Source organism: Artemia sp. Qi Xiang Cuo, chromosome 4, assembly GCF_049724085.1.
Source record: "Artemia sp. Qi Xiang Cuo chromosome 4, ASM4972408v1, whole genome shotgun sequence".
Classification (NCBI taxonomy): domain Eukaryota; kingdom Metazoa; phylum Arthropoda; class Branchiopoda; order Anostraca; family Artemiidae; genus Artemia; species Artemia sp. Qi Xiang Cuo.
The window spans coordinates 29,500,963-29,513,343 of NC_142797.1; the positions used below are offsets into that span (position 1 = coordinate 29,500,963).

The 12,381-nt window shown below is 39.1% G+C and overlaps 1 protein-coding gene across 2 annotated transcripts in view; it reads right to left on the bottom strand.

Annotated features, from left to right (window-relative positions):
* Positions 1 to 11,177: 11,177 nt before the first annotated feature.
* The window catches only part of Ide (Insulin degrading metalloproteinase), a 61,761-nt gene continuing 60,557 nt past the window's right edge, over positions 11,178 to 12,381 (bottom strand). For both annotated transcript variants that reach the window (XM_089088210.1, XM_089088212.1), the window contains exon 14: positions 11,178 to 12,280. In XM_089088210.1, coding sequence (XP_088944336.1) covers positions 12,176 to 12,280 — 105 coding nt within the window. In that variant the 3' untranslated portion in view covers positions 11,178 to 12,175. The remainder of the gene's footprint in view (positions 12,281 to 12,381) is intronic.

The window sequence follows — 12,381 nt, forward strand, 5'->3', positions numbered from 1 at the left end:
AATTTAGATATTTAACTGCTTGAGATCTATTAGAAAGAAAAGAGGCAACGAGCTTAACAAGGAAAGTTTCAATGTGGAATTCATTTATAAATTTATCTATGAGTAAATTGTGGTTAATCAAATCAAAAGCTTTTTGAAGATCAATAAAAATTAGATTAAGCCAAGTGTTAGGTTTTTCAAGTAATTTACCCATGGTATCAACAAGATGGATCAGGTAATGAGAGGTTGACGTGGATTTGAGATTACCAAACTGTCTAAGAAAAATGAGGGGGAGGACTTTCATCTTAAGCCAGTCTGGAAGAAAACTTTCATACAATTTTGAAAAAACCGAGATGAGGGTAATAGGACGAATGCCATCAAAACCAGGCTTCCTATTTTTCTTTTTGATTGGGGTAATAAAGCCTTGTTTCCAATATTGAGGGAACTGTCCAGATTCGATAATTTCATTGAACAGGGTGGATAGGGGTTTTGAGAGGTAATCACTGAAAGCTTTAATCAGAGGAACAGGAATATCTAAAGGGCAAATGCTTGATCGTTTTAGTTTTTCAATTTTTTTTACAACATTAAGTGGAGAAATGTGTGGGAGTGAAAAAGGAACAGTAATATCTGGGAATTCGTAAGATAGTGGCGGAAGACTCTGGACAATTGAAGCCAAAAACTTATTGAGGTTATTAGCTGTGGTCTTTCGAGGTTCATTTATATTAAAATTTAGTTATTCTTGACTCTTGCTGGTAGGTTTTTTAATTTCAGAGTACCAGTTCTTTGGTTTATCATGGCGCAAGTATTTAATTTTATTTTTATAATAGGCTTAGGCAGCTTTTCTAATTTGACTTTTTAATTCCTTTATTAACTTATTTGCTTCAGCTAAATTACCACTCTTAAATAAGCTTATTTTCGTGCGGATTAATATTTTTATGTGATTATTTATGTAAGGTTTATCACTGGAGCACTTTCTGATTTTTTTTTCTGGGAAACATAATGAATAGGAATCAATTAGTTTTTTGTGAAAAATCAAAATTTTGTCATCAAGGTTATTAGAATTATAAAGGTCTGACCAACTTTCACATGTCAGCCATGATCCAAAAGAAAAAAGTCCTGCGTCACTGAGGGGACGGCAAACCCCAATGGAGGTAGTAAAGGAATGTTCAATGGCTGAGGAGGGAGAAAAAAGAAGACAATAGTGGTAACTGCCTCCTAGTGATTGCAGTGCTTGCGGGGAGTTGTAATACTTACTCATGTTTGAACAAATAACATCCAGAGAGGTTTTACCTTTTGTTGTAGATATTTTAACCAGTTGTTTAATATTAAGAGAGTTACAGATAGAGTCTATTCTCAGGTCATTCGCATCGCCAAGTAAGCAAATACCAGCATTCGGATACTTTGATAACACAAAGTCAGCACTTATTAGAAATTGTTGGATAAATTTGCGTTTCTGGTCAATACTTTGGTTAGGGGAATGATAAAAGACAGCGGATACAATTAAATTGAAAGGGCGGGGAAGTACTTCCGGTCGAAGGCTCAGCCATAGAATTTCATCATAATCTGATAAGTTGGGGGTAGGGATGAGTTTAGGTTGGAGGTTATCCTGGACAAAAAATAATATACCACCCCCTTTTTTCCCGAGAGGGTGATCGTGAGGGCGAAGTTTTATAAACTGAGTATAATTGCTAATTTTTAGGAAATCTGGGTTCTGGGACTGAACCTCTGTCACAGCAATAATATTAATTTTATGAATTTCAGAGATACTCTCGAGTTCGGTAATTTTGTCAAAATTCAGGCTCTCAGCAATGGTAAGTAGGAAAGTTGGGAATTTAAACCGATTTGGGTATTGGGATTTTTTTTTCAATTCGGGAGGGAGTTATTTGGGGTTGAAGTTTATGAGAAGGATGCTGTGGGTAAGGGTGTGGTTTTGAGGCATTATTAAAAGATGGGACTGGACCGGGATTGAGAAAAAAGGAGGACAGCGAACAAATTATGGGAATATTATTAATTTGGGATGGAACTACGGTGGAATTCGTCTTACTATTTGAAGTTTTAGAAACTTTGCATGGATGTGTTACCTGTGGATCGTTCTGCCTGCTTACTCTTAAACCAGAGTCATACTGGTAGGGTAGCCAGGGGGGATAAAGTGCAAGGGAAGGGAGAAAGGTTTCCTGGTGATCTGGGAATAAGTCAAATTGGAAGTGATCTTTATATGGGGGTTGGGGGGGGCAAGATGATGCTGAGGGAGAGAAGTAGGGGGGGGGTGTCTGAGAGGGGAGGGGTTGGGTTTGTTTCGGCAAATAACGGGTGGAGTCCGGAACCGGTCGGCAACTTCTTGGACGCACGGAGAAGAACGGAGTCGAAAGGAAGTGGATTTTCGGGAAGAAAATGAGTGAGGGGGGGTTTGGGGATGGTCCGAATTGAGTAAAGTGATTGTGGGGGTTGGACTGACTGGGCAGGCGTAAGTACATGGGGCGGAGGATTGTTTCGAGGGATGGGTTCCTGAGGTATACTGCGCTGTATCGGGTATGCAGGGGCATAAGACTGAAAGTCGAATGGACCAAGAACTAGGGGAGGGGGGGGGGGTCGTGAAGACTGGCGGCCTTACCCTTAAAAAAGTTGGGTTACCTTGCTACCTTGACTAGTAACAGCTGGAACTGCCCAAGTTTGTGCACTTGTTTTTTGTTTGCAGCTCGATTTATTTCGTAAAAAGGAAGGGGGGACATAAATATGCAGGCTATCACATTCAAAACAACGCCCACTTGATGCTAACTTACATAAAGGAACGTGGTCAAAATTACACTTCGTTTTCGTCCACTTGCCAGTGAGGTAAAAACGACATAAATGCAATAACGAGCACTTCGTTATTGCATTCGTTCATCGATTGAAGAGAGTTTGTTTTGTGTTAGTTGGTCAATATTAGGGGTTAGCTTAAGGCACTTAAATATATCAGATCAGATAAAGTTAGCCATTCTTTTTTATGGTTGAGAGTTGCCATAGGGCAACTGAAAAGAACGTGGTTGATGGTCTCGTCATGGGATTGGCAGAGGCGGAAAAGAGGGCTCGTTACCCTCAGAGTGGTTGTGTTTTGGAACTGATAAGTTTGGCAGTTAAGACCAGTAGCATTTGATCGTATTCTGTGGTACATCTTTGAGTCTTTCCGGGATGCAAATGGAGAAAGGTTTGGTGGGTATTGGTTTGCTAGATAAATTTTTAGGCGCCAACGGTTTATATCTCTTACTGGGATAGGCCTTCTGGATATTATTTCAAGCTGAAGGGCAGATTTAGCTATATCATCTGCCTTGTGGTTTCCTTTAATGCCCATATGACTTGGGATATATTGAAATTGTGGGGATATACCTTGTTTAAGTAGTTGGGTTCAATAGTACAAGAGTGGTAGATATTTCATTGTCTGGGTAGTCTGAATACTCTGGTGATATTGAGGCAAGGGCTGATTTTTAGTCCGAATAAATTATAAGAAGGGTGTTTCTTGGAGGGTTTGGCATCTTTATAATGGTTTCCCAAGCATTGTTGATGGTGACTATTTCGGCTGTCATGATACTCACATCATTTTGGAGCCTTTCTGCAACTGGTATACATAAAGATGGGAAGTGAACTCCAAAAGCAGTCCTAGATTCCGTTTTAAGCCATCCACAAAAACTGGGAGGTGATGGTTATATCTCTGAGACTCAAATTCATGGAATAATGATTTTACATAGGCGAGGGAGAGATTTGCCTTAATAGCAGGTGGAAACAAAAGGTTCACTTCTGGGTAGTGGTTAGCCTAGGATGGTATCCGGGGGTATAATTGGAATAAAGAAGATGGGTATTGGGAAGGTCATTTGGGTGGTTGCAAATTCCCATGCAAGGCCCCTAAAAGCACCAGAGTTTTTTGGCCAATCATGTATGTATTAATCAGGTTTATGAGAAGCAGTACCTAGGACCGTGAAGTGTATATTTGTTGTAGGGTTTCTTCGTTTTTTTTTTTTTTTTTTTTTTTTTTTTTTTTTTTTAGGAAGTTTATAGTTTTTGTTTTCGTTGTTTATAAGTGTTACTTATGGTATGTAATTTGTGCTGTATGAGACAATCCTATGGCTTATTCCATTTCTGATTAATAAATATAATCTATGGGAGCTGTTACCTTCAATTTTTGTAAAGTAGCGGGCAAGTAGGTTTTCTCTACGCGTATCAATAGAGGTGAGACCACTTTCGCTGAGGAGTAAGTTGGTTTTGGTGTGATTCCTGAGGCCAGGTATACCACGGATCATAGTATTTTGGACAGTCTCCAGACTGCATAATAGGGTTTTTGAGCATGAGCCGTGGACAATTAGTCCATAATCAATCTGATATAAGTCTTGTAGAAATTTATTAGAGTTTTTTCATGGCAGCCCCAAGGCGTATTAAGTAGCCTTTATAAGATGCACATTTTTCTGAGGCATTTTATTCTCACATTTTCAATATGGAGCCTGAAAGTTGGTTTTTGGTCTAGAGCGAGGCCTAGATATTTGATGTGTTTTTGCTCTTGGATTACAACACCATTTAGGGTTAATAGGGGAGATTGGGGGTTTCTCTAATTATGGAACTGTAGTATAGCTGATTTTGATGCGGCGGTGGGTAGGCATGAATTTTTGGAGAAACGTTCAAAGGCATAAAGCGACTTTTGTAACTTAGAATGGGCCAGTTCAAAGTTATTTGAGGTAGACCACAGGACTATATCATTTGCAAACTGAATATTTGTATGGGGTAAATTAAGATCCCATAAATATGCGACAACAGGAGACAGCTGAGGACAGCACCTTAAGGAAGGCCTTTGGAGACAAACTTTTTAGAAGAGATGCAGGAATTTACTTGGAGAGCGAAATCTTTTTTCAACTCTTCCGTGGTCCCCTCTTCATATTCTTCAATCATTGAATTTCAAGCCGCGTTTTCAGACACCGTGAGTCTCAACACGGGTTTGACGCGTGTAGTACACCACGTACTTTTAAAATTCAGGTTCTACCGTCAAAGAACAGGGTTGAAATCACAGACAAGAAGTATTGTCATACTTCATGTCTGTGGTTGAAACCCACTGTGCTGAAAACGCCTTATAGTGGGACTGTAGGAAAGAATTCAAAAATTGTATAATTTGAAATTTTAACAGATGTGGACCCCAATAGCCTAGAGATTTAAGAAGAAAAAGAATTAGACCAAGAAGTACAAAAATACTTGTTCGTTTGTTATGCTTCAAATTTTTATTGATTTTTACTGTTTTGCATTAAGATAATTCAAATGTTATAAGCTGTTTCTATTATTGCATTTCAACAGTATTATAAAGACATGCATAAATTGGTCTTATTGTGAAAGATTGAATGTATGGATAGTTTGCAGAACAATGACAAAGGCCACAAAAAATTGAACAACAGATAGACCCCAGTGCCGCACCGATAAGGGAAGGCCGGTGGAGGCGGGGCCAAAAATAGCATCGGTGGTGTGCCGCCGAAAATTTTCCCACTCCGCCACCGGTGAGATGACGGCGGAGCCCTGCCGGCGCGATCATTGCTGACCGCAAACATTTATCTTTTGATCATTCTTTCTCAAAACCCAGCTTTAATTTACATCAGAATCAGAATCATTTTAATGAAAACAGCTGTCATAGACACATTAAAAAAAAATGCACTAAAAGGCGCTGTTTTTTTTTACATGAAAACACTTCTCTACATTTTATTAAAAGCACTTGTAAAAAAAGGAACAAAGGAGTTACTAAGTCTGTTTGTGTGGCACGAGATGGGCATAAGTTTGCTTTTGCTTCTGGTATTTGCGCGGACAGGCATTTTAGGTGGTAATATTGTCCTAAGTACAGGACTAGACAATAAAAACTGGCCAAAACGAATCAATAGCTGAAAACGGCGATCGTGAAGGCTTGGTATTTCAAGTGACTTCAGAGTGGAGCTGTAATCTACATATTTGTCGCAAAGAATGATCTTTACAGCTCGTTTCTGGATCCCCTCCAAATCATCACTTAAGTAATTTATATGAGGAAATTGTGGGCCCCAGACGGGACACGCATATTCAAGGATGGGTCAAATAAAAGTGAGGTACGCTGTTTTCAGCTGATACACTGGAAAACCTAGGCGGCGCATCGCCACCAGTGTCCGCATAGCATAATGTCCTTTCTTAACCAGCTCTTGTATATGAATAGAGAACGAACAGTCCACACTAAAGGTGACGCCCAAGATAGTCACACACGAAGCAGAAGGGAACAAAGTCGCGGGGTAGGTAAAATCGCGTTTAAGTGGGTTGAACCTCAAAACCTTTGATTTATTCTCATTAATTTGAAGACTGTTCGCAGTACACTGTGATTTAAACTGGTCGAAAAAGTTTGGGTCGAACTGGGCTACAACTTGCGAATCCTTTACGTGGTATTTAAGAAGCGCAGACAAATCATCGACGAATTTAAAACGATCGTCAAAGTCAGAAAGTACATAGTTGATAACAGCCGGGAAAAGAAGAGCTGCTAATTTGGTACCTTGTGGGGTGCCACATGTAATTTCCACCCATTCCGATTCAATATCACCGGGAAAAAGGGCGTACACTCTTTGATACCTGTGACGTAAGAAATCAACTACTAATTGGAGGATGTGCTTACGGGCACCCATTGACTTGAGATTCTGGGCGGCAAGAGGGTGCTTAATCAAATAAAATGCCTTTCGGTAGTCTACCAGAAGTAAATCTACAAACGAGCTTCCAAACTCCAACCATTCAACTACTAGGTGATAAAGCCGTACTAAATAAACAGACGTGCTGCATCCCTTCAAGCAACTATACTGGAAGGGGTCAAGTGACGGTTAAATGTCCGTGAGAAGTTCACGATATATGAAAGATTCTGCAACTTTAGCAAAGTTTGGTGTGATCGAAATAGGTCTTAACTGATCACATGTCTTAGGTCCTTTAACTTTGGGTATTACGCGAATATAGGCTCGCTTCCAAGTATCGGGAAAGGTTTGTTCACTGAAGCACTGATTGATGATCGATGCCAATGGTTTGGCTAAAAACAAGGCATATTCGCGAATAAGTTTGACCGGCAACTCACCAGGGTAGGAAGAGCAATTCGGTTTTAGTTTTTAAGTTCTTTAAAAACAGCAAATTCGGTAAACTGTTTTATTTCGTCAGTTTCACAATCGACTAAGAGATCAACCAGTTCGGCCTCTGCAATTGAGGGGTAGGTGGTACAAATGCCAGGAAAAAAACTCGTTTACGTCTGAAGCGCTCATTTGAGATCCGTCAGGCTTGGGTATTTTTAGCTCACTGTTAACTGACTTGCCAGTCATTTGTTTCACTGTGGAATGCCACTTCCGACTGCTACTTTGGACAAGGGTTACTGCCTTTTCCCGAACATAATTTCTTCGCTTGAAACGATTAACGGCCACGATTCGATTTCTAAGTTTCGCCGGCGTGGCTATTTTTCCGGAACTGTGCAGCTTGCACCTCATTTTGATCATTTGCTTGAGATCGCTTGTGATCCGTGGCTTATCGGACTCACTTACCGCTTCAACTTTAGTGGGAAAAACTTGTGAAACATCTCTAACAGAAGAGAGTTAAACCGTTGTACTTTGCTATTCAGGTTTACTATAGAACACAGGTCGTCGAAGCAGTAAGTGCCAATCCCCAGACCGAAATCGTATACTGATTGAGAGTTAAGCGGACGGATAGTCACTTTGGTTCTCTTTGGATGTTGTTGTTTATGTTTGGCTTGCCATATAATTAAATAATTATCTTAACTCTGGAGAGGACCTAACGACCGAGGGGAGTAATAATTGTCACTCATGTTTGTAAAAATTAGGTCTAGAGTACTGCCACTCTGGTGCGTAGCAATGGTAACTACCTGCTTCAGATCAAGGACACTGGATGCCCATTGTCTGTTCATCTGGTTAAAATCGCCAGCTATTATGAAGCCAGGATAGGCATGGGCACGACGAAGTTTATCGATGTAGGTCTGTAAGTAGCTGATAAGCTCTTTCCTATTTTTGCACTCTCTGGGTAATACACAGATGCAATTATCAAACATGAGAACTTTTTTGATAGTTTGGATGGCTTGCACTCTACCCAGACAACTTCGTGACACGAATCGGTTGGTATATTTAACAGCTTAGATGAAATGTCATTACGAATATAGATACCAACGCCACCACCTTTTCTACTCAAGCCTCTATCACGGCGAGTGTTAAAATAGCTAGTGTAGCCTTTTATTCTACCCATTTCATCAGTGATATCCCAGCATTCGGTAACTGCGGCAATAGGAACACTCACTTCTCTCAGCAGTATCTCCATCTTGTCAACTTTATTTGTTAAGGATCGGGCATTACACAGAATGAAATTCGGAAGCTTTGCCTGAGCTGATAACTGTTCAGGACGTAATAGCGGGGGAAATTCATCAGAGGAACACGGTAAGATTGGCTGCAGCTGTGATGGAGAAAGAGTGGGAGGAATTTCGTACCTTTGCAAACATCTTATTTTCCTTGGTTCACATACAGCCGTCCTCAGAAAGACGTTCCTCAGAAACATGAACGGGTATGGCCGTCTGTCTGTTTCGCCGCCTGCCTCTCTTTCCACGCCGTCTACGCTTTTTTTAAGCACCACAAGCAGGGAGTCCTCTGGTGGCCGTTTGAGTAATCCAAAAAGCCACAGACTGACAAATGTAAATGGCGTTATAGTCAGTTGAAATGAATTAAGTCTTCTTAAACATTCTTTTTGATAGGTAAAAGTCATTATGATTGCACTTAGTAAAGCTAGGGAGGCCAATTCTTTGAAAGAATGCACCATCAAAAACAGTTGAGACCTCCATACAAACAAGCTAAACTAGAGTTTAGCAGCACCATCTATATGAATCAAAATTAGATGGCGCTGTAGTCAGTTGAAATGAATTAAGTCTTCTTAAACATTCTTTTTGATGGGTAAAAGTCATTAAGATTGCACTTAGCAAAGCTAGGGAGGCCAATTCTTTGAAAAAATGCACCATCAAAAACAGTTGAGAACTCCACACAAACAAGCTAAACTAGAGTGGCGCAAAAGCAGCTGTAATAGCGCTAGCAGCACCATTTACAACAGATTTGGGCCTATTCACAAGTTAGAAACTTCGCGAATTGCTTGCTGTTACCCGCAATTATCCTCAAATCCTAATATTATATATTTTCTTCTTTTATCATTATTTAATTAACCCTAAACTCATGCAATAGAGCCTTTGGGACCTTGCTCAAAGTGTTTACAATTCTTTAAGTCTAACCACATAGTAATACAATTTACATCTTTGAAATGCTGTCCCCACTCACCCATACAAGTTTCACTTCCATGCTTGGCTGCAGCCTAGGCCTTCAAAGGTTGAAATACCTGTTAACGGATTTTTTTTTATGAATAGACAAACACACTTTTACAACACTGATCCACTATACAGGGGGGTCCTGAGGCTCATTTTATTGGGGAGGGGGGGGTGATCTTCGTAAATTTTACCGAATCGCTACCTGATTTATGCCGAATTTTCTGCAGAAATCAAGAATTTTGCAAAATTTGGGCCGAAATTTTCGCCTTCGGCTAAAATTTTACCGAATGCCAAAAAGTTGGGGGGGGGCGCCCTTCGGGACGCCCATGCTACTATGTAATTTCATGATTTTTAAATATATATGGAAGCCTGAAAGTATGGATTTTTTTAAATGAGAGGCTATCTTTACAGCGCTGTGCTAGAATAGCAAGTCTTATGTTCATAGGTGGATCAAAGGTCCTATCTTTACAAATTACATTAAATATTTATTGAAGCATTTGCATGCTTCTCCTGATACTATGAAGCTACTCATACCACAGAAGTATGATGCTCATCTTCATCCAAATATGACATGCTACGCCAAGGAGCATGGGGTTATACTGCTGACAATACCATCCCATTACAGTCATTGCATGCAACCATTGGATAGTTCTGTCACTGACCCACCCAAGTGTCAGTGCAACCAATCCATGGATATGTGGATGGTCAACAATCCTGGAAGAACTTTCACCCTTTATATTACAACTGGGCTGGTAGGAAAACCTCTCCCCGTAGCTTTCATACCATCATCTTTCCAAAAGGGATTTGGAAGGTATATCCCCTTTGAATCCAGATTGTTTTGATAATCATGATCTGTGCTATTAAATACAGACCAACCAAATGTTTTTCCAGCCTATGAAGCTGGTGGCAAGTTGCAAAGCTCTAACTCCAGTCCATCCCTACCTGCACTGCCATGCTCTCACCCAATGCTTTCAGTAAGCCCAGTGATTTTGCAGCCATTATGAAATAGAATAGTCACACCTGAGCAAGTGTAACCACATACCAGCACCACTAAGAAAACAATGTTTCAACGGAGAAAGGAGGGCAGAACAAAAGTACTCACTGATACATCAGTGAAGGCCAAGGTTGAAGCTGCCTTTGTTACGAGGGATGCAAAGAAGAGGTGGAAAAGAAAAAAATGAAGCAACAAAGCAAAGTAAAACAAAGAAGCAGGCTGTGAAGAGATTCAGTGAGAAGAGAGCACTGAGGGTGAAAATGAAACTGAAAAGGTTTAGACTGTGATTGTTAATGACAACTCAGACAGCTCTCTTGGGCAAGATTCTGAAAAGGAATTTGAACTTATGATTGAAATGGCAGTTTCAAAGAAGGCCGAAAATTCTTTTATTGCTGTTATTATATGAGCAGAGCTGCTTAAGAGCCGAAAAGAATTCGAAACGAGGATGCATCACCAAGTTTCCCTTTAATGAAAGAATCATCTGATGGAATTAGATGCTTTTACTTTTTTGTTACTCATAGTTAGAAGTTCTTTGTTATTTATTTTTAGGGCATCATAAAAAGTTAAGATTCAAATGGCATTTCAACGCTAAAACTTATAAACAGCTAAAAATAAATCAGTCAGTTAGGCTTCTCAAGGGCCCGCATGTACTTTGATTTTTGAAAAAACCGAGCGAATTCAATGAATTTACACTGTTTTATACGTACCCAGAATTCACTCATCGATACTTCCTTCCGTTTCAATAGTTTAAACCAGCTTGCATAAACGCTGCGATTAATTTATTCTGTTAATATGGTTATGCTAATTAGCTCAGACCCAAAAAATAGCTCAGACACCTGCTATGTAAATATATCTTGCTTGGACGACTTTATTCCATCATCCAACTAACAAAATCTAAACAAAGTCAAATAGAGTTAAACTGCTCCATGTATTCTCACGAACAAAAAAAAACATCAAGATAATTTTTCAGACCGAGTTGGTCAGTCATGATGAATAAGAAAAACAAAAGATTTCCAATAAAATGTTACGGGAAGGCGATAACGCTATGAATAACTCTTAAGAGAATATTGCTGTGTTCTAAATACTACGGAAGATCTAAGTAGCATGCCAATTGTATGCAGTTTTGCTTCTTTTTTTTTATGAAGACATATTACCATTTCGTACATAAATAATAATTGGCAGATATAGCTTATAAGTTTTCTCCTGTACTGAGCGCGATTGAAAAGAGATTTTTACCCTTTTAAAACTTTAGGAACGGCGACCTGGAAGTCTACCACAAACAATGACAAAAATTTTGGGCCGGTTTTTACCGGCCAATATTTACGACATGTCCTTTGTACTGAGAAAGAGGATGAAGAAAAAACAAGCATTAAAAACTCATGAGATAAAAATAAAGGGAAAAAAAACAAACAAACAAAACAAAAAAAAAGAAAATATAAAATTAATTAACTTTAAATTTTTTACAATCTCAGTTATAAATAGAAGCAGTTACATGTTTCCCTAGATTTTAATCTTCGTTTCCTTCCTTCATGTTTTTAGTTTTAGAGTTTTAGGTCGTTAGGTCGTTCTAGTTTTTGTTCCTTTTTCATTTATCGCTACAATTCAGCATTTTGGTACTGTGGATAGATCGCGAACATCGGTTCAAAGTATTATATTGTCTGAATCAGCAATTGTAAAGATTGAGCCACTTCATGGTCTGTTCCTTATTTATCAGCTACTTGATAGGTGGATTTTAATTACTTATTATATGTCATTTATTCCGTTTTCAGGGGCTTTATCCCGTTATTTTATTAAAAAATTTTAATTTTGCTTATTCAACATAGATAAGTTATTCCAAATCAGTCAAAATCTTCTTTATAGTCGTAAAATGTTTAATTATTTCTAGGTCCTAATATAGCAATCTAATTTCATAGCTTCGAAACGGTATGACTCTTCAGGGTAACATGAGGAACGGGCAATGGGTAGAGGGCTTTTGAACTCTTGAACTTCGCCAAATCCTCAATCACTGTCCCCTAAAACAAGACAAATATATAAAAACCTAGAGCTTGGACATAAAATACTCAATCCTCAAGAGCAGGACTTGCAAAAAAAAAAAAAAAAAATCCATCCTGAA